Source organism: Papio anubis, chromosome 3 (assembly GCF_008728515.1).
Source record: "Papio anubis isolate 15944 chromosome 3, Panubis1.0, whole genome shotgun sequence".
Taxonomy (NCBI): domain Eukaryota; kingdom Metazoa; phylum Chordata; class Mammalia; order Primates; family Cercopithecidae; genus Papio; species Papio anubis.
Genome location: NC_044978.1, coordinates 137,488,705 through 137,516,228, shown reverse-complemented (window position 1 = coordinate 137,516,228; position 27,524 = coordinate 137,488,705). Strand labels below are relative to the sequence as shown.

The window sequence follows — 27,524 nt, the reverse complement described above, 5'->3', positions numbered from 1 at the left end:
GCAATAGATAAGGTAAGGGAAAAGAAAATAAGATGGGAAGCAGCAGGCAGGGGCAGTCATGATATTTTATAGGGAAGAAAATCAAGCAGAAAATCAAGACTTGGAGAAAAATATGGAGAAGAAATAGAAGAGGGGATTATAGTTAGCCAATACCTTATTTTAAAAATAGTTCTTGAAACAACTGATGTAATCCACTGAACAGGCTAATAAAGAAAAATTACCCAAGCATACCAATCAATAAAAAATGAAAAAGCATTTGTCAAAATCCAACACCTGTTCATGATGAAAAACACAAGGAAAATTAGGAAGAGAAGAGAACTTCCTCTACTTGAGAAATAATGTCTACAATAAAAAACTTGACAGACAATGTCATACCTAACAGTCAAAGACTGCTTTTCCAGCAAGATCAGGAACAAAGCAGAGATATTCACTCTCACTACTCTTAATTTGACACAGTACTGTAAGCTCTATCCAGCAAAGAAAAGGGAAAATAGAAAATAAATGGTATACAGATGAGAAAGACAAATGATACAACCATCCGACTTTGAAAATGGCATAAAGTGTACCTAGAAAATCCCAAAGAATCTACCAAAAACTCCTAAAAGTAATAAATGAGCTTAGCAAGGTTACAAGTTATACTTAGGAAATCCCAAAGGATCTACCAAAAACTCCTAGAACTAAGATATGAGCTTAGCAAGATTATAAGATAAAAATCAGCAGACAGAAAACAACTGTATTTCTATATCCTAGTAATGAATATATGAAAATTAAAATTAAAAATTTAATTGCTATGATTTTAATCCTTGTGTTCCTTCCAGAATTCATATTCAAACTTAATCCCCAGTTCAATAATATTAAGAGGGGGGCCTTTAGGAGACAATTAGGCCATAAAGGCTCTCCTGTCATGTCTGGGATTAGTTCCTTACCAAAAATTTTGATGGAATGAGTTTGTCCCCTTTTGACTTTTCATCTTTTCTGTCATGTGAGGACATAGCACAGCAGCCAGGGTACCATCTTGGAAGCAGAAACCTGGCCCTCACCAGACTCTCAACCTGCTGGCACTTTGATATTGGACTTCCCAGCATCCAGAACTGTGAGGAAATAAATCTCTATTCTTTCTGAATTACTCAGTCCTAGGTATTTTGCTGTAGCAGCACAAATGGATTGGACACCAATATCATTTATAATCACTGGGGAAAAAGAAACACTTAGGTATAAATCTAAAAAACCATGTACAGGACTTATATAATGAAAATTATAAAGTGCTGATAAAATAAATCAAAGATCTAAATAGGTGGAGAGACATACCATGTTTATAGATTGGAAGACTCAGCATATTAAAGATGTGAATTCTCTCTCCAATTTATGTAATGCAATTTCTGTCAACATTTCAGCAATATTTTTGTAGATATAGACAAGATTATTCTATAATTTACAATAAAAAGACAAAGGAACTAAAATAGCTAAAATGATTCTGAAAAAATAGTAGGTGGGAAGAATCACTCTACTCAACTTCAAACTACAGTAATCAAAACTGCGTTACCGGCAGAGGGACAGACAACATAGATAATGAAACAGGATAGGAACACAGAAACAGACTCACATAGTATGGCCAACAGATTTTTATTTTTGTACAAAGGTGCAAAACAATTCAATGAGGAAAGGATAGTCTTTCCAGCAATGCTGCTTGAGCATTTGAATATCCATAGTAAAAAATTGAACCTAAACCTTGCACTTTATACAAAATTAACTCAAAATGCATTAAATATGTAAATGTGTAATGTAAAACTATAAAACTTTTAGAAGAAATAGGAGAAAATCTTCATGACCTAGGACTTATTGAAGAGTGCTAGACATGAAACCAAAAGCACAATTCATAATATGAAAAAATTGATACATTGAATTTCATCAACTTCTAAAATCTTTGTTCTATGATGAACCCTATAACGAGGATGAAAAGACAAGCCACAGACTAGGAGAAAATATTTGAAAACCACCTATATGACAAAGCCTTTGTATCTGGACTATGTGAAGAACTCTTAATAGTAAACAACCCAATTAGAAAACAGGCAAAAGGCATGAAAACACCTTTCATGGCAGAGGATAAGGATTACAAATGAGCCCATGAATAGATGTTCAATACCACTACACGATAATAAAATACAAATTAAAACCACAATGAGACATCACCACATACCTATCAGCATGGCTAAAAAAGAATAATGATACCACCAAATACTGACACAGATGCAGACACCTTTGATCTCTCATACAATGCAGGTGGAAACACGAAATGGTACAGCCACTCTGGAAATGAGTAGGGCAGTTTCTTAAAAACCAAACATACACTTACCACATGACTGAGCAATTGTATTACTGGGCATTTATGCCAGAGAAACAACAACAAAAAATCCACAGAAAACTGCCACATGAGTGTTCTTAGCAGCTTTATATGTAATAGCCCAAAACTTGAAACAATAAAAATGTCGTTCAAAAAGTAAATTGCTAAACCAACTGTGGTACATCCATACCATGGATTATTACTTAGCAACAAAAAGCAATGAACTATTACATACAACAACTTGGATAGATCTCAAGGATATTATGCTGAGTCAATAAGAAAGCCATTTTTGAAAGACCTCATACTCTATGATTCAACCCTATAGTACACTCTTGAAACGCAAAACTTACAGAAATGGGGAACACAGTATAAGTTACCAGAGGTTGGGGTTGGTAAGGAAGGGTGAATGTGACTATAAAGGGGTAGAATGAGAGAGATCTTTGCCGTGATGGAATAGTTCTGTATCTTGATTGTAGTGGTGATTATAGGAGTCTGCATATGTAATAATATGTCACAGAGCAAGCTGCGCACGTTGTACCAATGTAAATTTCCTGGTTTTGATTTTGTAGTATAATCACTTAATATGCAAAAATTGGGGGAACGGAGAGAAAAATACATGATGCTGTTTGGTACTATATCATTGAAACTTCCTGTGCATATATAATAATTGCAAAATAAAAAGTTATAAGAAAGTTTGTTCAAATATTAGCAGAACTTACTGCTCCATGACAGTTTATGGATTATTATGCCTTGTCCTTCAACATCTTTTTGTACTTCCTATTTTCTCAAAACAGTGTGTTTTTTGTTGTTGTTGTTGTTGTTGTTGTTTTTACAATCAGGAAAAAAATGCATTCAAATTGAATAAAAATAAGTCTATCTTCTTTGTTGATGGCTCAAAGCTAAAAGTGAGAGGCAGATGGGGTCCACGAATAGTAGACCTTGAGATGCAACTTTTCTGCAAAATTGCATGTGAAATGCAGCCTAAATAGTCATTTCCAGAATATCCTCATTAATCACTGTCTTCTTTTTTATTTGTTAGCCAGAATGTAGTAAGCCACATCCTCTCTTTAAATATCTTAAACAAAATTAACTGAGGCAATATTCTTACATCCACTACAAATGTAGATGTTAGCCTAGAAATATGAAGTTTCTGAAGCCAAATTTCTAAGATACCCTTAATCATCTAGTATTATCAAATTAAGTAGCCCTTGAAAAAAGTAGAGACACACTAGTATCAAGTAGAAACATACTAGTTAATTGCTGTAAATATACATGCATTAGACAACTTTAATGGCTTCTCATGCACACCTACATTTTCTCTCTCCCACATGTCCTCCTCTCCACAGATAAAGTTGTCTTTCTACAATAATGCCACTCTCCATTACCTCCAGGAAAAATTCCAAATTCCTTAATAAGTCTTACCATGCCCTTGACGACTTAATCCCACCTTCCTTTTCTTTACAGAGCATCTGTCACTTGCTACCATTCCCTCTGTCCCCAGGCTTTAGTACCAGATTTGGTGATGCTTGAATTTCTAAGCATAATTAGATCATACTCACCTGTGAACACTTAGAAAAAAATTGCTTGATAATTATTTCCTTTTCAAAATGTAGACCAAGGTGATGGCAAAAATCCTGTTATTGATATGCTAGGGAAAAGGGGTTCTTCTTTAGTAATAGAATATTTATGGATCTCTTTTTGTATCAGTTTGGAAAGCAATGTTACCCCAGATTAGTTAGATTCAGTGGCAGAATCAACTCAGTATTTGTTTAGTCCAACCTTAAGCATTATGGAGAATGAAAGCACTGAACACAAAAATATGGTAGGATGTTGGGATCCCTTTGAGTAGATCCAAGTTTAATTGCAGTTCCTGGGAATGAAAAAACTAGAGTGTTATCACCAAAGACCAATTTGATTCTAAAGTTATTAATAACTATAACTGTGCAACCCTGATTTTCCTATAGCTATTTTCACTTTTATGTGAACTAGGTAGCTCTTGAAAGTAATATTACAATAAAGGCAAACAGAACTAATGTTGATGATGCTATTACCCAGTGCTTACTCTGAAGTACCTTCAAAGCTTCACATGCTCCATTTTACCATTGCCACTATTAGTCTAGTTATCAGGAGAAAAAAATTCATTCCAATTTCTAGGTGTTTGAAAACAATTAACTACATGTTGTTACCTCTCAGTGGGAATGAAAAAGCCCAAATTGTCATTAGAGTCTTGTGGAAATGGCATTTTTTTCCCTTTAAAAACTGAATTGTGTCATACTCTGTCACATTATATTATATTAAACATAGGACACAGTTTTGATGTGCTGCCCATATCACTGAAGGGATATGAAATTAAATTTATGGGTTATCTTTTCCAAGGAAATTTCCCTTTCAAAACTTTTATTAATAACAAGTGCCAGGCTGGGCGCGGTGGGTCACGCCTGTAATCCCAGCACTTTGGGAGGCAGAGGTGGGTGGATCACGACGTCAGGAGATTGAGACCAATCTGGCTAACACGGTGAAACCCGGTCTCTACTAAAAAAATACAACAACAACAAAAAAAATTAGCCAGGCGTGGTGGCGGGCGCCTGTAGTTCCAGCTACTCGGCAGGCTGAGGCAGGAGAATGGCGTGAACCCAGGAGGCAGAGCTTGCATGAGCAGAGATTGTGCCACTGCACTCCAGTCTGGGTGATGGAGCAAGACTCCGCCTCAAAAAACAAACAAACGAACAAACAAACCAACCAAAAAACAAGTTCCAGTTAGATTAGATGCTCATAGATATCTAATTTTAAAAACAAGGTAAAATTTTATGAAATTATTCAGCTTCCGCTAAATAAATCTATTAGATTGCTCCTACCAACCTAGAAGAGTTTCTGTCAACCATCAATTCAAAGAAGCTGATTTCTCTCCCCCATCCCTGCCCCCTCCCCTTAACTGACATTCCTCTAACCACCTCTTCCCATTGTAGTCTGCAGAAGCAACGCTGAATTTCGGAAATGAAGCTATGGTTGGCATGTGTTTGCCAAAGGCACAGCAAAATTGGGATGGAAAAAGTGTACTGACATGCACTGTAGCTTCATTTAGTGATGAGCAAATCTTATGGATATAAATGATTAAAAAGCATGACATTGAATGCTACTTTGAAAAAAAGTTTCTCTTTTCTAAGAAAAATTAGAATTTTCCCAAAAAACTTTGGCATTAGTTACAAATGAAACTTTGAATGTTTCCAGGAAACAGTGCAGGTAATTATGTTTACCAACACTGTTGAGGCATGAAATTAGAAGATATCTTTAAATTTCGGGAGGGAATCTGGCTTCTTTTAACTTATTTGGCTCTGATTCTCTCCTTCCAAAATTAGTCCAGTGATAATATTATAAGAAAGTAGAGATTTATTATACCCACTGATGACTTTAATAATGCCAGTTGGCATTGGAAAGGAATAATTTTTTAAAAAATGAATGCTCAGTTACTTTGGGCAGTAGAACTACACTTGAGGGAAACATGATGTGAAATTACAATCTTTTTCCATCAGGTTTTACTTTTAGGTAAACCTATGGATGTAAAAATTTGAGACAGGCTTCTGCTCCCACTACTATTGCATAAAAGTCTAGATAAAAACTGGTGCTAGCAAAGTTAGTAATAACCAAATAACTCAGATTTACAGACATCACAAAGTCTGCAACCTCAGAGAAATATCAGATCAAGTGAACAAATTCTAGGAACCACCACTAGATAAAAAAATAATTTGACAGGTAAGGCCATGGATTGGTATCTGATTGATGGGGGTTGGACTCTCAACTCTGACACTTATTGAATGTGTAATCTTAAGCATTATCCCCCAAAACTCTGTTTCTTCATCCATAAAATGGCAATAAGAGAAGTACTTGTATTATTAAGCTTATTCTGTGGAATAAATGAGATAACACATGTAATATGCTTAACTTCTGGTTCATTATAAATTCTCAGTCAATGTTAACCATGATTTTTTGTTTACTATTATGATAGTTGTTCACTGCATAGGATCAGTTATTTTATTTAAAGTTTTTATGATTTATTCATTTAAAAACACTTCAAAGTTAGATGCGAACTACATAAATTTTGAGCTTTAAGGATACCCAAAATGTGACACATTCAACATAATTGATAAGAAATACGTTAATGAAATAAAATACTCAATTTTAATGATTAAGAACTATTTTGCTATTTGCCATTTGCAACAACATGGATGAACTTGGAAGATGTTACATTAGGTGAAATAAGTCAAACACAGAAAGACAAATATTATATGATATCACTTATATGCAGAATCTAGAAAAGTCAAACTTTTAGAAGGAGGAGTAGGATGGTGGTTGCCAGGGGCTAGAGTATAGGAGAAATGGGGAGATGTTGGTCAAAGGGTACGAACTTTCAGAAGATGAACAAGTTGTGAGAATCTAATGCACAGCATGGATGTGCATTTGATTGTGGTAATTGTTTCACAATATATACGTATATTGAATCATCACATTGTATACCGTAAATATGTCCAATTTTTATTTGACAATTAAACTATTTTTCTTAAAATGACTTCTATTGATTGGATTTGCCAAAGTCTTACCCTGAATGGTAGATACCAGTTGCAGACATAATAAACTCATGTTGGGATATATGCCTACACGCCTACAACACAAAAGTCATCTAACTTTTGATACTCTAGTTCCTCAGACCAGTTAAGGATTTGGAGAATTTCATCCTTTACATCCCTTAGCAATGGAAAATGCTATGACAAGTATCTTCTTGTGTTCTCTAAAAACTAAGATCCATACAGAAATTCAAGTTGAAGTGTGGTGTGGGAACTAACATGATGCAGTTAGAATGTAGGCTCAGGAACCAGATTTAAGGTTTGGTCTTTACTTAGTCACTTACTAGCTGCAGACTTTGGGTGAGTTACTTAACCTCTCACCTTTAGTTTTGTCATTTATAAAGTGAGTTATTGATAGTATGTATTTTTGAAGATGATGGTAAGTTTCAAATGAGCTAATGCATATAAAACACTCATCAAAAGTTCTGGCATTTTATAAGTGATCCATAAATATTTATTATTATTTTCATAATTTTACTCATTTCATTGATCTTTTGGCTGGGCTGTTGTAATCATTTTCATATTGCTTAAAGTATGATGCTTATAGGGTCACCAGTATAAGCTTTCCATCAATGGTATAAGTTTCACTGTGTATGATTTGTAGTTTATGTCACACATAGATCTGGTTACATGGACAATAAATTGGGGGGATATGAAGGTTCTGTATCAAAGGAATAATCAGAAAACAACTTGAGCGGTAGAATTTGATGAGAGAAACTAGAAACATCATTTTTATGAATGGATAAAATAATTGACTATTATTAGCATTACTAATTGTTTCAATTTGTATAATGAGCAAATTGAAAAAAATACCCTATTTATTTATAGATAATTCTTAATTTCTTTGGTATTATGTTATAATAGTTTTATGGCTACTAATGAATTTAATTTACATTCTTTTTAAAAGAAAATAACTACTCACATTTTCTTTTCCAAACAAGTTACATTCCTAAGGAATTCCCTGACGTATCTAATTATTCTGAATTTGAATTGCCAGCTTTTTGGAAAATGAGTGTTCAACTTTAGGAAAATTCAAACTCATCTTGGGATGAATAAACATTTTCAGGAAAATTTTTCTTAAAACCATATATAGAACATTATGTTCTAATAAGGCAGATATTATACTGTGGTGCTGATCTTGTAGCATGAAACCACAAAAGCAAAACTGGCTGTGGTGGATAAAAGACCCTTGGGCTCTACAGGCTCATGGAAATGGCATATGTGAATTGGGAGACACCAGTTTAGGTAACTTTTAGGATTAAGTAAGTGCATCCCACCATTCCAACTGTGGCTAGTAAACAGAAGCAATAAGAATCACATGAAGTATAATGTAATGAAGAGAAAAACAGAATGCGGTTACTGAAATACTATAATTTTCTGTTGATTGCTATTCCCCTGCCTTTTCTTTTCTCCCCAATCCCCAATCATCCATCTATCTCTCAAACATCTGTACCTATTCAACTATTTATTCTGATAGTACATAATGGGACAGACTCAAGGCAAAGATTTTCTTTTAAGTATGACTATTTTTTTCTTCCTTTTCACAATGTTTACCAGACATAGTCATTCTTCGTGGACATTAAAATTCTGAAGATGTGTTATCCTTCCAGGAAAATGTGAGAAACAACATTCAAATAGTAGCCAAAATTTTATTTTATAAAAAATGCTCTACCAATACTGCATTTTCAGGACTTGGACTAACCAGTGATACTCTGCAGTAAAACAAAATTGATCCTTTACTCAAAGGGAAGTTGTATATTTATTATAAGACACCATATACTTATTCTCAGATAGCTTTGGCCACTCATCATTTCTCATCCTTTGTGGCTAATGGAAACATTGTCTACTTACTGGATGGAACTTTCAATGCGTGTGATAGTGAGGAAAGCAGCGAGGTTTGCTGTATAAGATGAAATAACAATCAAAGCAAATAGCCACCAAGCCCCCATCATCATTCGAGTAGCCAGAGTTGTGTACGGGACCTCCCCACCTGTAGAAAGAAGCAAAGAGATAAAAAGAACATCAACTAGCATTTATTGAAGATCTGAAGTCATCTATATTCAACACAAAATTAACTTTCAAGTAGTGAGAAATTTTTCTGCTTAACATCAGCGTAGATCTCTATTTCATCACTCCATATTTAATTCTCTTTTATGAGATTATGAAAGACCCAGCCAAAAGAAGCATGACAAATATTTAGTATACCATGTTTAAATGATAGTTCTTCCCCCTTCCTGTTCAACCCTATAATTAATTAGCCTTTTATTACAATCACAGTATATGCTTTCTTTCCAAGGGCTTGATTATTCATTAGTTAGGTGATACTAATACTGCTATGCTTATATTTAATGGAAATTTTCAGATTTCCAGCTAAATAAATAATATTGAAATTTTTTTTGTTATATTCTCTTGAAACATAGCTTGTTAATGATCACGGGATCACACATATTAGTGTTGGCTTCAGCATCACATACTTGCTTTGTTCTACTTTCAATTGACTTCCTACTCTTACAGTCTTGCTGCAGAATCCTCTTCTCCATCTTTTAAATGTTGGAGTGTTCTTGGGCTCAGTCCTTAGACTGCTTCTGTTCTTTGTCCATGGTCTCACTCTGGATAATATCAATGAGTCCCCTGACTTTGACTATGATCTACAGTATACTTCAATAACACTAGAATTTTTATTTCTAGCCCCCTACCCTGACTCTCTCTAGAGAGCTATAGATAAAGGCCTACATGATTCTCACTTGGAATCCAATATGCATCTCTAACTTATGACTTCTAAAACAGAACTCGTTTTATTTTACTCCTAAATTAACTCTCCTTCAAGCCAATCCATACCATGTCAGGGAATAGCACCACTATTTACTTTATTTCTCAGACCCAAAATAGGAATTTTCAAACATCTTCTTCAATAGCAAGTCCTGTCACCTTTACATTCAAATTACATCCCAAATCCTACCTCATCTCATTCTGTCTACTGTTGACACCCAATTCAAAGATGACATCTTTGACTCTACTACTGAACGGCTCATGTGATTTCCCTATTTGTTTATATTCTAGAGAGTACCACTCCTAAGTCTATTACCACGGTGCTCTTATAAATGAAAATCAGATCAATGGGATTCGCTTGATCAAAGCTCCCAGTGGCTTCCCAGGACTCTTTAACAAAATAAAATAAAAAATCTCTACCAAGGCTTACAAGGCTCTATGTATACTCATCTTAGGTCAGTTGTCTGACTTTCTTTCTTACCATTCTCTCAATGGCTTTCTTGAAAGTTCCTCTATAGAGCCATGCCGATATATGTCCCAGGGCCCTTGCATTTGCAAATGGTTATGCCTAAAATTCTCTCCTCTGTAATTCATAAATTCTGTCTTCATTCAATTTTTTTTCAGGTTTCTGCTCAGAGGATATCTTTTTATAAAAATATTTTATCACCACTCTATCTAAAAATTCCCCACAACCCTACACTGCCAATTTCTTTATCTTTTTAAAAATAACAATGTATTAGGCTTTAAACATTTTTGTTTATTTCTGTCCTGTATAATTTTTGATATAGGAATAGTCCCTGGCCCATGTTAAGTGGGTAATGTTTTTTGAATGAATATGTGCTGTGTTATGGACTAACTTGTTTCTCTCCCAAATTCATGTCCTGAAATTCTAACCCACAATATGATTGTTATTTGGAGATAGGCCCTTTAAATAAGTAATTAAGGTAAAGTGATATTGTAAGCATAGAGTTCTAATCTGACATGACTGATGTCCTTATCAGAAGAGGAAGAGACACCAGGGAGGCACATGCACAGGAGAAAGGCAATGTGAGGACACAGAAGAAGGTGAGCATCTGCAAGTCAAGGAGAGAGGCCTCAGGAGGCACGAAACTGGCTGATGCTTTGCTCTTGGACTTCCAGCCTCCAGACCTTTGAGGAAGTAAATTTCCATTGTTAAGCCACTGAGTCTGTGTTATTTTTTATGGCAATATTATTAGACTAATACATGCTATATATGAACTATTAACAGGCCTTCTAAAAGGAGTTAGTTTTATACTCACAGTGGAAATAAATCAAAGAGATATAATACTACATTCATATAGTTCTATCAATATGTGAACGACAACAGGATTTGATTTTCGATTTGCTATAATATCAGGCATATTTTTATTACAACCACTAGTTCTCATTGTGTAATATGTCTAAATTTTATATGTAGTATAAGTACACCCTTTGGTTATATTCTAAGCTATTCCCCTGATGTGTTGTATTCAGAACACGCTAAACTCTGATATCTGGAACACATTTTTCAAAATAAGTTACAATGCATTTTATATACTTTCTTCTTCAAAGCAAAATAAATATTTACCCAGCTTTTGAAAGGTAAAAGCAAAATAAAATATTTATTTTTACATCCATATGAGGATTTTCTGGTCAAAATAGCTAATTGAAAAAATAATAATAAAATGTGAACCAGATGATAGCCAAAAACTAAAAGATGTTAATATGTATAACAAAAGTAGAACAATAAATTTATGAATGAAAGTGCTAATTGGGGTTTCATTTCTATTAAAGTTTTAGCCTTGATTAGAGTTGTTATCACCCACATAAAAGCATACTTGAGTTTTTTCACCTTTGTTATAAAAATTGCAATTCAAGAAGCTCAAATAATCTTGTAGAATGCAAATAAAATGTTATTTGATCATTACACTTAGGAATAAAATATTAAAAGTAATGGGCATCTTGACTTCCAATTTTGGTAATGGTTGGTGGATGAAGCCATTCAGAACAATCCTCCCACTGACAACGGCTAGAAAATTTGAACATATAATGCATTTGCAGAGCTAAAGAGGCAGTAAAAATTTACAGGCCCAGAGTCCTGGAGAAGAAAATAACCCAGAGAGATAGCTTCATATTTGGAAATGCTTTTCCCTGAGGGGCATATGCCAATTTATAAACAGAAAGCTAAGAAACTAACAAACTGAGGAATACTTTAAAAGTATTCAATGGTTAGGTGGTAACAAAACTGGGGTCCAGGACTTGTCAAATGAAGGTGGGACCGAGATAACAAGAAAAATCCCCAAATGATCAGAAATGAAGCCATGGGTCAAAGAAAATCACCAGAGAAATGAAAAGTACTTTGAATGGGATGATAATAAAAATACTCTGTATCAAAATTTCACAAGTTTTGATAGTAGATGGGATGCAGCTGAATTGTATTCAGGAAAATTGATAGCCTGTAATGTATAAGAAAAGTAGTCTGAGCTACTTATCAAATTTAAGAAGTCAAAAAAAAAAAATTAGCAAGTTAAATTTAAACAAGTACAAGGAAGAAAACAATTAAGAGCAAAAATTAACAAAATAGATAAGAAATACAATTAAGAAAGTTGATCTGACAGAAGGTTGGTCCTTTAAAAAGTCCAAAATAAGTTGTTGAAACTTATAAGGAAAATAAGTGAAGGCACAAAAATGTAACAGGAATTTTAAAAGCACATTGTTACAGATGTTACAGGTAATAGAAGGATAACTTAGGTACAAGTTTATGCCAGTAAATTTGAAAATTAAGATGATATGGACAAATTCCTAAAAAAGTTCCTCCCCAAAGAAATAGAAAATATGAATGGTTTTGTAACTATCAAAGACTTCAAATCTGGAATTAAAACTTACCCACCACAAAATACAAGGCCAGTGGTCTTACTAAAAAAATCTACCAAATATACAAGAGAGTAATTAACTTTAGTTGTACACAGATTCTTCATGAAGTTAGAAAAAAAGCAAGACACTATTCAATCCATTATATAAAGAAAGCACAACTTTGATAACAAAACCTGACAAAGTTATTCCAAGAAAATGAAATTATAGGCCAATCTTTCACATGATTGTAGATTCAAAAGATAAATAAATTAGCAAACAGAGAATTGCATAAACAAACAAACAGATCGGGTTTATTATATAAAAGCAAGATTGGTTTGGCATTCAAAAATTGATCATTGTAATTCACTACATTAAGACCAAAAGAGAAAAATTATATGCTCTTCTTGGCAGATGAAGAAAAGGTACAGATAAAGTTCAACATCCAGTCTTAGAAAAACAAAAACAAAACAAAATAAAAAAACAAAACCTAGAAATAACCAGCAAACTAGAAACTTTAAAAAGTGTTTATTATTTTTATGAACATTACTTAAAGAAAATCTATATCAAGTATCATACATACTAATAAAATAAAAATTTTTGACTGTCTTAAAGGATACAAATTGCTAACATTTCTATTCAGCATTAAATTGAAGTTGTGCTGGACTCTGTAGTCCAATAAAAAAAATTAGAAAAACGTATTTAAGAATTGGAAAGAATGAAACAAAAGTTATGGATTAGTGATGGTATGAATATGTATGTAGAAAATCCAAGAGAACAAAGGATAAATTACTAAAATTAATAAATTATTTATCAGCTTGTTATGTTACAGAATTAATGTTCAAAAATAGATTATATTTATATGTAATAGCAACACTTACAACATAGGATTAAAAACCAGATATCATTTGCAATAGCATTAAATGATCAAATATCTAGGAACAAACTCATTTAAAGATATGAGAGACCTCTACATGAAAAACTATAAAACCATTTTTTAGTAAAACAAAGGAAGATATAGCATGTTCATTGATTGAGAGACTTAATACTGTAAAGATATAAATTCTCCTCAAATTGATCTATAGATTCAGTCAGTGAATTTCCAGTTAAAAATTCCAGGTTGTGCGTATGTGTGTGTGCACAAGTAAATGTGCTTGAAGCTGAATGTAAAGTTTGTATGAAGCTGCACAAGGACAAAATGTGCCAAGATACTCTTCAGGAAGAAGAAAAACCTGGCTCTTGATGACTATAGATTAATATAGTAATTAAGACAGTGGGTTAGTTGTACAAGGATAAACCAAATAAATCAATGAAAGTTGTCCATGCATACACAGGCACTTGATTTATACCCAGCTTGCACTAAAGTGTGTACTATAGAGAAAGGGAGGTCTTTTCATTAAGTAGTTCTAAGTTAATTAGATATATGTATGAAAAATAATGAAACTTGTCTCTTAACTCATACTATACACAGAAATCAATGCCGTGCAGCCTATAGATATAAATATAAAAGGTAAACAATAAAGCTTCTAGAAAACTATATAGAAGAATGTAACCACAAATTTGGCTAGAAAAGGATTTATTAAACACAGCACAAAATGCATTAACACAAAGAAAAGATTGATAATTTGACTGCAATAATACTTCGTAGTTAAAAAGATATCATAAAGAGAGTGCAAAGACAAGCCACAGTAGAAGATATTTATAATACATATGCTTAACAAAAAATTATCAATAAATAGTAACTCCTATAAATCAACAAGAATAAATGAGACGACAATCAGAAAAATGGATAGGAGGTTTCATAAAAGAAGATAACCAATGGCCAATAAATATATGAAAAGGTAGCAATCTCATTAACTATTAGGGAAATACAAAATAAAAAAATACTACTCCACAGTCACCAGAATGATTAAAATAAAAAGATACACAACAGCAAGTGTCGGTAAGGACATGGAACTATCAGAATGCTTGTACCCTGTTGTTGGGATTGTAAATTGGTTCAGTCAATCAATCTGATAAACAATCTCTGAAAACTAATTTATGCATATCTTAGAATCCAGCAATTTCCCCCCTTAGGTACATACCCACTAGATGAATGTACATACCAAGAGACAGAAATGTTAGTAGAAGCATTGTCATAACAGTCTAAACTGGAAACAACCCAAACATACTTTGAAAGTAGACTGGATACCGCCTTACATATTTTAAGTTTGACCTCAAGGTTTCTTCATGTATAGTGAACTGCGACCTAACTGGATGTATAAACAGATTGTAACCTACTGTTGTACCAATCACAGAGTTTCAGTCAACTATAGGTGACCAACTGTTCAAACTGTGTTCAAATAAGGCAAATGTGGAGCTGTAACCAATCCAGCTGTTTCTGTACTTTACTTCCATTTTCTGTATGTCACTTTCTTCTTTCTGTCCATAAATATTATCTATTCTTGTGGCAGACCCCAGTTGCTTTGAACCTATGTGGTTCAAGGGGCTCCTCGATTCCTGAATGGCTCTTTGCTGAATTCAACTCTGTTAAATTTCATTCGTCTAAAGTTTTTCTTTGAACACAAACAATAAAATATTGCACAACAATGAAAACAAGCAAATCTCAACTTATACACAACACTATTAATGGGTTTTACAAACCTAATGTTGGGTAAAATAATTCACACTGTATAATAATTGTTCAAAAGCAAGTAACATGAATGGCAGTGCTGATGATCCCATGGGTGGTTACCTTTGGGGAGAGTGAAAAATGATTGAGAAAAAGGCCATGGGGGCTGGGTCATTGGTAATGTTCTATCTTTTCCTAGGTGGTAATTATACAGGTGGCCCATTGCTGGTAACTCATTGAGCTGCACCATTTGTTATGTACTTTTCTGTATGCAAATAATACTTCACAATTAAAAACTAAATAAGAGAAGAAAATAAGGAGAATAGTGAATTTAATGATGATATTTGTTTTCTCCTTTTTTTAATCCACAATTAGAAAAAAAAAGATGCATTTTCATAGAGTCAGGATGCTGGAAGAGATAATTAGGTAAAGGGCAAGACAATTATGTGCCAAATTAAAAAAAAACATAATCTCACCTTGCTAAAAAAATATTGTAAAAATTAGCCTGATACTTTATGACACTTCAGGGTGTGCAAAGGTCTGATTCCGAAGTTGGGTATTTGGATTCCTATAACCCCTGATGAGTTTAAAGTACTCTGCTAAAGCATGAAAAATTTTTATTTTCCAAATTACCCCTCTGTTTTAAGGAAAATCTTCTTCACCGGAGTTTCATTTTGATGTGATTGTTTCACCACAAGAAAAATTACACTAACCTTGCTACTGTATACATTAGCTCACTCACAAAAGTTGTTAAAAATAAGCAATTTCTTCAGGCAAGTTTGGGAAATTTGATAAGTCCATCTGAGTCAGGCAAAAATTTGTTGTTCTAAGTCTTATTCTGTGTGAGTATATATGCATCTTTGTTTCCATGAAATATGAAAAAGTAATTAATTGTTGAAGAGTCTCCAATTTGTTTGTTTTGTTAATCTACTTCTTATGGGTTTAAAGACTCACAACATTTTTAATTTGTAATCTGGAATGATGGGATTCTTTTATAAATTATGATTAGAAAAAAATGGGAGAAAACTAATTAATACCTTTTTTTAAAAATGAACCTTCCTTTTTCAAGAGTTGGATATTTATTGGAAACAGGTTACTAACAAAATGGCTAAAAACTCATAGCAAATAGAAAATTTTTATTATTCGAGCTGACTGAATAGTTCATGTAAACTGATCACTTAAAGTATAAATAAATATTAGAGTGTTTTATACTTACAGAATCACAATGTAGAAAAACAAAGAAGTATATTGTTGGAATTTGCGTGGAAGTCATTGCCAGCATAAGCATATTCTACATTTCAAGACAGGAGGAGATAATGTATATATATCATCTCTGAAATGCTTCATTTATGCCAGTCACCTTTATATAAGTATTTCTTAAAGTTTATTGATAGGCAAATTGAGAGACATTGTGACCATATCTGTAAATGTTTTATTTTTTTGGCAGAAGATGTGGGAGTAATAAGGAAGTGAACAAGAGATACAAGTGCGGTTTCCTGTTGTCCACAGGATAATGAGTTCACTATATTAACCCCTTTGCAAGCTAGGGCAGATTTTCTACAACATGACATGTCTATCATGGGTATAAGAGACGGCTTTTAGTGGTAGGGAGAGATAGCACAAAAATCATATCGTGTTACAGTGAGAAAGTTGTTCGATTTACAATTACCTTTTAGTTTGTATGTATGTATGTGTGTGTGTGCGCGTGTCTGTGTGTATATATATATGTATGTATGTATTTATTAGACTTTAAGTTCTGGGATACATGTGCAGAACCTGCAGGTTTGTTACATAGGCATACAAGTGCCATGGTGGTTTGCTGCACCCATCAACCTGTCATCTAGGTTTTAAGCCACTCATACATTAGGTATTTGTCCTAATGCTCTCCCTTCCCTTGCCCCCCAACCCCCGACAGGCCCCGCTGTGTGATCTTTCCCTCCTTATGTCCATGTGTTCTCATTGTTCAACTCCCACTTATGAGTGAGAAAATGCAATGTTTGGTTTTCTGTTCCTGTGTTAGTTTTCTGAGAATGATGTTTTCCAGTTTCATCCATGTCCTTGCAAAGGACATGAACTCATTCTTTTCTAAGGCTGCATAGTATTCCATGGTATAAATGTGCCATATTTTCTTTATCCAGTCCATCATTGATGGGTATTTGGGTTGGTTTCAAGCCTTTGCTATTGTGAATGGTGCTGCAATAATCATATGTGTGTATGTGTCTTTACAGTAAAATGATTTCTAATCCTTTGGGTATATACCCAGTAATACCATGGTAAGAGCAAAGCCTCAGATAATAAGGTTCTGAAATTTTGATTTTATTTTTACAAAGAAAATTCAAATCTCAAACTCCATTTGGCATTCAATGGAACTAATTTGTATTCAATAATGTTTCATTTACATTAAATTTATTTTATAGTTATTTTCTATTGAATGCAATGACATTACTTTTAAGTTGTGTTAGTGAATATTACCATTATTAACAATAATATAAACTCTTCTGTAATCTGAATTTCAAGCATTCCAATCTCCTATGCCATCTTCAAATTTCTGAGCTTCCTCCCTCCATCAAGCCTGCAGTCCCTCTGGGATCTAAGATCCACTGACCCTGCTCATTTTCGCTGTCACTCTCCACCCTCCTAGACACACTTCCTTCTTAAATTTAGTAATTGAAACGGAACCACAAGAAATGAGATTCTGAGATTGGATTGCTCCCATATCTATATAGCACATACTGATGGGAAATGGAACTGTGACAATTTACAGCCTGTGGTTACATTATGATTGTTTAAATAACTACTAGTGTTGGCATGGAATGAAGTGCAGGTGGAATGCAAGACCATGGCAATAATAGTGATTTTGAAGACTGTGGTTCCAGCTAACTGCTCTGAAGCCTCCAAATGAATACAGGGTGCAAATGAGAAACTTAAGGCCATGAACGCTCAGCTCAGAAGTAAGGTAAAATTTTAATGTCTTGATGGCAGCTTTGAAGAATTCTCTTAATCCTGTAGTTTTAGGGTAGATACTGCTGAGGACAAGATTAAGGCTTGACTGTAGCACAGTTTAATTGCTGATTAAATCTTCTGCCATATAGGATATCTCATGCATTGATAAGAAATTTGAACTTTCAAATTCTTCTGAACCTCCTTGTTATTGGAAGCAACCTCTCATCACTTCTGAGGGAATCAGTCTTCTTCTGCACAAATGCTTTTCAATAACTTGACAGAGGAAATTTCACAGATCTCTTTTGGACTCACCACATTACTCCTTATTGCCTCCATGCTACAAATTAGGTCCCAAAATAATTGAGTCAGAGAAATATAAAGCCCACTTATAAAAGTTTACAGCAAATATAATGACATTAAGTCTCTATTAGGGCAAATATATTGTCATGGGTGGTAATGATTTCATATTTGGGATTTAATGTGCTGACTTGATACTTGGGCAGGGGGTGGTGGTAATTCATTAGACTGGCTAATTAAAGAATGAACCAAAAATGAATGGAATTTGAAAATAACCTATACAACCTCCCTGGCCTACTGTAGAGATTCAGGGAGGTGGGAATGTTGGAATGAATCTGTTCCAAGAAACTTGGTCACCTCTCTTACATGAGAGGACCACTCCCTACACACAGACATTAAAAAAGTCACATGGAAGGGGGAAGAACACAAGCATCTCTGAAGAGTTCTGTGTTCCTGTCCTCTGAAGTCTCAGCTAACAATGCTGAGAATGCTGCAATAAATTGCATTTCTTGATCCAAAATGAAAGCAGTATCCCAGGTAAAGGCTTGGTGTGGATGACTAGCTATAAGAGATGAGGTAAAATTACTACAGTGAGTCATGGCTGTTTATTAGTGGTAATTGAAGTGTATTGATCTTCAGAGGACTGTAGAAATAGTTCATTGATCACAGTGACCTTAAAGATAAAACAGGTGCTTCTATTTACATGATTTACATAATATACAACCTATTAATCATAGGTTATACTTTATAAACTGTTAAGGTGCTTCTTGATATGTGTGGGTAGAAAAATCCCACATCTGAGGACAGAAACCTAGCCTCAATTGCTGAGTGGGAATTTACAGCCTCTTACTTAGTTCCCAGAACTAATCCAGTGTATATATTCAGAAGCCCAATATTGAAGAAGGGGTCAAGGTAGCATTTTTTGATATGTCCTTTTTGGCATTTTTAATGTGATTTTCAGTAGTAAAGGTCAGGTCAAACCTACAATTTTGTATCCTATTTACTACATTTCAATGGCTGAATGATATTTCTCAGTCAGTTCTACTATAGCTTATTTAAATATTCTCCTAATTTAGAAAAGTTGGAGATTTTTATTCTATCACATATTACATTGCTAAAAACATCTTCAACCATGTAATGTTTTAAATATTTTGACTTATTCTCTTTTGACAGAATCCATGAAGAAAAGGTATTTTGTGAATGAAGTTATAAGTTATATTTTTTATATCTTATACAAGTGAAAAGAATTTTCAAACACATTTTATAACATGATTTATTGAAAAAATAGTGATAGGTAATGTCATTTCTCTATTTTTGCTGTGGTTTATTTTAGGTGTCAACTGGATTCAGGAACAGACAACTGGTAAAACGTTACTTCTGGCTGTTTCAGTGAGGGCTTCCAGAGAAGACTGGTGAGTGATTCAGTGGACTGAGTGAGGAAGATTCACCCTCAATGTAGATGGGCACCATCCAATCAGCTGGCGGCCCAGATAGAACAACAAAGGAGAGAAAAGGATTTCTTCTCTCTCTGTCTCCTGGAGCGAAAACACAGTGTTTTCCTCCTGCCCCGGGACATCAGGACCCCTAGTTTTCTGGCCTAGGGACTCCAGGACTTACACTAGTTCCCCACCCCATCCCCACTCACAGGTTCTCAGGCCTGTGGCCTGGGACTGAGAATTACATCACCAGCTTCCCTGGTTTTGAGGCTTTTCTTAGCGTTTCAGAATCTCTAGGTTGCAGATAGCCTGTCACGAGAATTCTCAGCCTCCATAATCGTGTGAGCTAATTTCCCTATTAAATCCCCTCTCAAATATCTATATCTACATCTACATCTATCTATATATAGGCATACTTCGTTTTATTGAATTTCACTTTATTGAACTTCACACAATTTTTTTTTTTTTACAAACTTATTTTTACAAATCGAGGCTTTGTGGTAACCCTGTGTTGCAAAGCACCATTTTTCCCGCAGCATGTGCTTACTTCGTGTCTCTCCATCAGAATTTTTTAGCAAGAAAGTATTTTTAAAATGAAGGTATGTATATTGTTTTTTAGATATAATGCTATTGGACACTTAAAAGAATATAGAATAGTGTAAACTTAACTTTTATATGCACTGGAAAATAAAAAAAAAACTGTGAGACTCACTTTATTGGGATATTTGCTTTACTGTGGTGGCAAAAACTGAACCTGCAATATCCTCGAGGTATGCCTCTATGTATCCTATTGGTTCTGTCTCTCTTGATAATCTGACTAATACGATTGTTATTTCAGTTGGTTCTAAATGACTAAATATTGTTATGGACTGGTTATAGGTCTATTTGCAAATAAGCAAAAGAAGGCTACAAGGCATTAGATCATGTAACTGAAATGGGAATTTCCTGTAGACTTCTCTGACTTAATATTTACATGTCATAGTCATTATAATACAAGTAAAGCTTATAAATAGCAGTTTCTTCTTTCCACCACTTTTACATTATTTGTGCTCTTCTAGTTTGAAGAGTTCCATGCTGGATGAATAATGCATTTCAGTTTTAATATATTTTAATGTTAATAGTTAAAATATTAAATGTTTATATTTAACATTAACATAATGTTAATTTAATATTATGTAGTTAATTATATAATTTAATATTTTATATTTAATCTACTTTTAAATATATAGAGTTCTTTTATACATACAAATGCCATCTATACATATTTACTTGAAATAAGAATGTTCTGAGCAAATAAAAATACGTTATTTCAACATTAGAATTTCCTACAGAAGGAGATGATCTTTATAATTTTTGAAACTTCACTTAATACAAGCAGTTAAGATTGTTTTACCAGACCCAATACCATAAAATATTTCTGATGAGCAGATATGAAAAATGCTAAATTAAAAATTATAATTAAATTAAATGGGTGCTGGTTACCACACATAAACCTTACACGCTGATTTTAACTTTTAAGTGCCAATTGCTATAACTCATATCAGAAGTAAATTGAATTGTATTACACAAAAATGTATTACTTGGCAGCCTCTTACTTTCACAATGTTTTTGTTACTCTAGCCTATATAAAATTCCCACTGTTTCTAAAGAGCTAGGGAAAAAAAGAGCCCATTGAATATCAATCACAGATTTCAGGTTTCCAGTTTGCAAGGTGGGTTACATTATAATTTGACACAGTTGTATGTTAACTAATAGTACAAAATATTGAGGTAAGTGCTGCATTGAAATATAAACTCTCTTAAGTGCAATGTTAAGAACATATGGGTGAGTAATATACATAATGTTTACCATAATTCCCTACCACAAATTGATTAACTTTCCTGTCTCCAAGGATAGTGGCAGTGATAGCATTTAGAAACCCTTTTTTGTAAATTCTATCTCTAGGTCTCATTTAATAAAACTTTTTATTCCTTCGTTGCACTAATTGCTTTGCATTCAGTTCTACTGGACAGTCTGATCATAGCATGAATGAAATGCACTACATCCATTGAAAGTAGCTTGTTATACAAGAGCTTTATTGGGTCTGGCAAATAAGTTTTCCAGAATATTAATTAACAAAGTTCTTTTTTATGGGGCTGCTAAATCCATTTTGAATTGGTAAGTTTACTCTTTTATAGATTCTGAAATGACATCAAAATTAGAGGTTCTTTTATATGTTTTAAAAGAGTATTTCTAAACAAGCTTCTGAATGTCTGAATGTCTGAGATTGAATGTTTTGGTTGAAAGGCTACCAAATACTACCAAATGTTTTGGTAGTATTTGTGGCTGTTCATTGAAATTTCCACTAATTCACAGGTTTGCATCACATAATATTAATGGACAAACAAAACAGGTTTAGCACAAAGCAGAATGGGTCAGTGCTGTGACTGAATGACCTTTCCAAAATTCATATTGAAATTTAACTGTCATCGTGACAATCTTAACGGATGAAATCTTTAAGTGGTGATTACGCTATAAGGGCAGAGCCCTTATGAATAGATTAATATCATTATTTTAGGAATAGGTTCATTATCACAAGTGCAGGTTTTTACAAAAGTGAGTTCAGCTTTCTCTTGTTCTCTGGCTACTTCTGGAAAGTTATCTGGCTCTCTCACATTCTCTTGCCCCTCTGCCTTCCACCATGAGATGATGCAGCATGAAGGTGCTCACCAGATACCAGCACCTTGATATTGGACTTCCCAGCCTCCAGGACTATAAAATAAATTTCATTTATTATAGCATGCCCACTCTGTGACATTTTGTGATAGTGAAACAAAATGGATTAAGACAGTCAGTCTGCCACATATCTTCCTTATATTTCCCATTATTTTTATATGCAACAAAAATGTATTTGTTTATTTCTTTTTCTGTTCTCTTTTCCAGTATCTATCAAAACTACCTTCGTAAATGTTAATGATAAAGATAAGACTGTATCTTCAGAACACTGATATGAGGATAAGTTTCAAAGATGATGGAGGAATATATCCTAAACACTTATTGACTCCCAAAATATTTCCCATCACATGTATTGTTTCCACTAGGTAGCATTTTGTCAAAACCACACACATATATTTAGAAATATGTTCAGCTTTTATATTCATGCTCTTATATCTGTTCCATTTTGATATTTTAGAAGTTTTGTTAAAAAATAAAAGGGAGAAACCAAGTAGCCTAATTCTTTCTTTCCTGGTTTGCCTTTAGATATGCTAAATATTTTATAAGGGTATAAGGCTAGGATTCTGGAAAAAGGCTTAAATGTATAGTAGAAAGCATTTTCTATCTAATATTACAAAATTAAAACATTTGAAAGTTTAGAAATTCAATTGAAAAGAGGGAAAGATATCCAAACAAATCCCTTAATATCTTCAGAAAGCTTTCAGATAGTATGATTGAGGGATACACTGTAATTTTAAAAGACAATTTATATATCATCTGTGTGTTCTTCTCACTTCCACCATATCTAACACTTCATGTATTTTTTATATATTTTCTGTGTATTAAATTACTTGATTTACACTGTAGGTGTTTTGTTTTCTACTTTTAACACATCATTTTATATCAATCGCCTATTTGCTCACCAATAAAATAAACAACCAACCAAAGGAAGAACACAATGCATGGCCTGAATAAGGAATACAGTATGATTCTTTACATATATACAAATGCTACTTTGCAGAAGGTCTCAAAAATTATTCTCTTTTCTTATTATACCTTTTTTTGACCTACTGATTTTACTATAGACCTGGCAATGAAATGAGGGCTGGGAAAGGCACTGAAAGAGGAAATATTGTCTAGATGACTACTCGTTTGTCAAACAGCATGAAGCAAGATTGCAGTTGAGTCAGAACCTGCCACTCTCTAGTGATGTATTAGCTTTTAATGTTTTAAAATAATTATAGTGAGGCCTAAGCCACTATATAAAACCACTATATAAATTCTAGTGCCATTAGCAACCCCATTTTTCAGAGATTCAATCAATCAGTAGTTCTGAGGAAAATTGCACCCATTTTTGCCAGTCCCAGAAGCATGAAAGTTCAAAGGGTAAGCAGCAGTTGTCAACAGGAATCAAAGTGAAATGGATCTCAAAGTGAAGTTTTTAATTTGGAATTTCTGAGGCTGGTTACTAAACTAAGCCTTATGCATAAGTATGTCATTTGTTCTAAAAGGTCAGAGAATGCCAATACATTTTCAATCAGTTTTAATGATAAAAGGGCCAAAAGTAAGTCTATAATACATTTTTAAGCCTCCAAATTGTCATTTAAAACCAGCAACCTGTTAACCACCACTGGAGATTAGTTTTAAATTAAAATGACTTTATTGAGCATACATTAGATTTATAATTTGATGGAGAAAAAGGGAATCATTTAACATTATGAATGTAGTCTTACAAAACAATATCAACTTTCCTAAGTTTGAATTTTCTCTTCTTACATAATTTTTAGTTTTACCGAGCTCTTATGCTTAAGTTCTTAGGAGGGTATCAAAAAGATTTGAAGATAAAAATTGATTCTATTCTGATTCCTTTTCAACATATTCTTTTGAATAAGAGATTTAAAAATGGTAAAATAATTTTTCCAGGAAGTTCTTACACTTTCAATTTAGAGTTTCTGGAGTCACTGAGTTAGGGACTTGAATTGAACTGATGAGCAACAGGAAAATCAGGAAACAAGGTTATTTTGCTGGGCTGAAGCAATAAATCAAAACCATGGATGTAACAAAGAGGAAGTATGGTCAGGAAGGAAGGGGATCAGGGTGAAGTTGCAAAACAAAACAAAAAACTTGTTAAACTCAGATCAAGATCGGAGAGTTGGAGACTACAAAGCAAAGATCAGGAAACAAAATACGAAAGCCTCTATTTGCTAAGCATTTACTAAGGCATTATGCATTGTTTTAAGTGTTTTGGAAGTGCATTCTTATTTAATTTTCACAACAGCCTTATGGTGTGACTAGAAAAGCAATATTGGGTTTCCTAACCCAAGATGAATATCATAGAGGAGTGGGAAATAATACAATATATGATCACAGGCTATGATAGGGAAGGGAGAAAACCAGGCAGGGAGTGACATATGTCAGAGAATTTAGGAAGCCTCCTGGTGTCTCCGCCTCCCAGTACATGCACCACTTCTTCCACCAAGGGTTCTGATTTATTATTTCTATTTTGTTTTCTCCCTCTATTCTCCTCAATGACTAGAATAAATAGGTTTAGATCATGGGCTTCCTACACTAAAAATTTAGGGCAGGTTCAAGCAAATAAATTTAAAACAAACAGAATAAGAGTTTATCTATAAGACTCAGAAAAATTCCCCATTATTTTGAGTTGGAAATAATTTCCTAAGACCAAGTTATTTAGATGGTTCTAAAAAGCAATCAACTTAAAACATAACCAATATAATTAATTGATGATCTTGGAAGATGTAAAGAAAATAGAAGGAAGGTGATATTGCAATGACAAGATATTCTAATGACAAATACATAAGAGAAGTAATAGGTGAATAATTCTGTCCTCAGAGTTGTTCTAGGAGGCAGGCTGTGATTCTACGTATCTTAACTTCATGTTCTTGTGATAACTCAACAAGTGCATCTGTCATTTCTCTATTTTAACAGTCGTATATAAACTTCTAATTGAATCGTAAGAAAATCCTAAGCACCCAGTATTGGAATTATAAATTGTTTTTGTATTTTCTTTTTTAATTACTTAGGCAAATAACTTTTTATGTAATCTTACATATAATAGATTATATGCTAATGAATAGCTCTTTCAATGTATAAATTGTACATGCAAACAAAATGGTGAGTTACTTTTTTGCTTTCCTTTTCCCTAAAGGCATTCATTCACCCTGCTTCTCTGCATAAATTTATTGAAAATAGAAAAAAAATATGTATTTGCTGCTTTTTCCAAGTTTCACAGACTTAAAATTTTTTTCTATGCACATATGGCAATACACAAGAGACTCTTATAATATTTGAAAATTCAAGCTGCTATTCAAAAAATAGACATCTTGGGTAGTTTTTATGTGAAGATATTAACTGAGGAAGCAATATAAATTAGTTATAGCCTTCTTGCATTATGTGGTATCATTTTACACCTTTATAAACACCAACAACACACATATAAAGGTTCGAGCTAAATTTCAGTCTGCCTTTTGTCTGTGTTTTTAACATTTACATTATCAGTAACAAGTTTCAAACATTTTTGTCCAAATGATTTAGGTAATTTTTAAGGTGTGCAGAGTTCTCATGTTTTATGTCCAAGTAGTTTCAACTGTTTGAATATATTTAAGCTTCTTCTCAATATCCAGTGGGATAAAGTAATGTAAAGCTGAATTTTACATTATTTTAATTTACTATTACTTTTCTAAATAAATATTTTTAAAGTCTATTAAAACTTATGTGATTTTAATTGTTGAAATGTAAAAATATGAAGTATGGTACAATGTTTGGCTGAAAGTATCATGTCTTAGATGCATACATATCATTTAACTCAGAAGCTGCATATCTAGGATAGTTCCTTCAGAAAATGACCATGGATGTGCACAAAGATTGAACCACTAGAATGATTATTTATAATTGTATAAACATGTAATAATAAGGAAGTTGGCAAAGAAATTATATTTATGTATACACATACATACAAATAATACAGTCTTATACAGACAACAAATAATGCTACAGGAAAAAATAGCTAAAGAAAAAAATAGTTGTCAAGGATGTACTAGTAATTTAATTTTAACAGCATTATGTGCAGTATGAAACCACTGTTGCATACATATTAATATATTTATGGTTTTTTGACACCTCTTCAGGCACTAAGTCCTGTCGTGTGTGTTTCTGCTTTATTCTCTTTTCTATTCCTTCTTTCGTTTTTGTGGTGGTAGTGGTGGTGGCTGATTTTCCAGCTTTGCATTCCTTCAGCTATTCTACTTGGACAGTCTCATAACCTTCAAATCATGCTTCATACTGTCTCCAAACAGTCCAGTTTTAAAACATAAATTTTATTAGGCCAGTTTTATGATGAAACATCTTTAATAAATAGCTATCTTCTGTAACATAAAGTCAATTTTCTTTGTGTTTTACCTGAGCATCTCTGTAATCTGGCCCCTAACATTTTCTCTGGTCTTATCTCCAACTTTTGTTCCATTCATATGCAAAAATGGCATCCTCACAGTGTTTACCATCTTAAACTTTGAAATGTCTGGAATACTCCTTTTCCTCATTTTTATCTGATAAGTTTATTTTTTAAACTCAGGATAAACGAGGAGAATATCTACCACATTGACCATTTAACTATGTGAATGAAACGCTCTTATTGTTGCTTTCAATAAAGGAATTATATACTCTGTAGTATTTCATATTTTTAATGTATATGTATCAAGTCTAATCTAACATTTCTTTAATTGTGATTAAAAGTTATACCCTGAGAGATCATTTGCTGATAAAATTTTAACTTTTTTTTGAGATGGAGTGTCATTCTTGTTGCCCAGGTTGGAGTGCAATGAATGGCGTGATCTCGGCTCACTGAAACCTCCGACTTCTGGGGTCAATGATTCTCCTGCCTCAGCCTCCTGTGTAGCTGGGATTACAGGCATGCACCACCATGCCCGGCTAATTTTTTTATTTTT

At 33.5% G+C, this 27,524-nt stretch overlaps 1 protein-coding gene across 1 annotated transcript in view; it reads right to left on the bottom strand.

The window, feature by feature from the left end:
- The window catches only part of GRID2 (glutamate ionotropic receptor delta type subunit 2), a 1,499,636-nt gene that overhangs the window by 262,056 nt on the left and 1,210,056 nt on the right, over window positions 1–27,524 (bottom strand). The window contains exon 12 of the mRNA XM_017959328.3: window positions 8,812–8,950. Within this exon, the coding sequence (XP_017814817.1) occupies window positions 8,812–8,950 (139 nt within the window). The remainder of the gene's footprint in view (window positions 1–8,811; window positions 8,951–27,524) is intronic.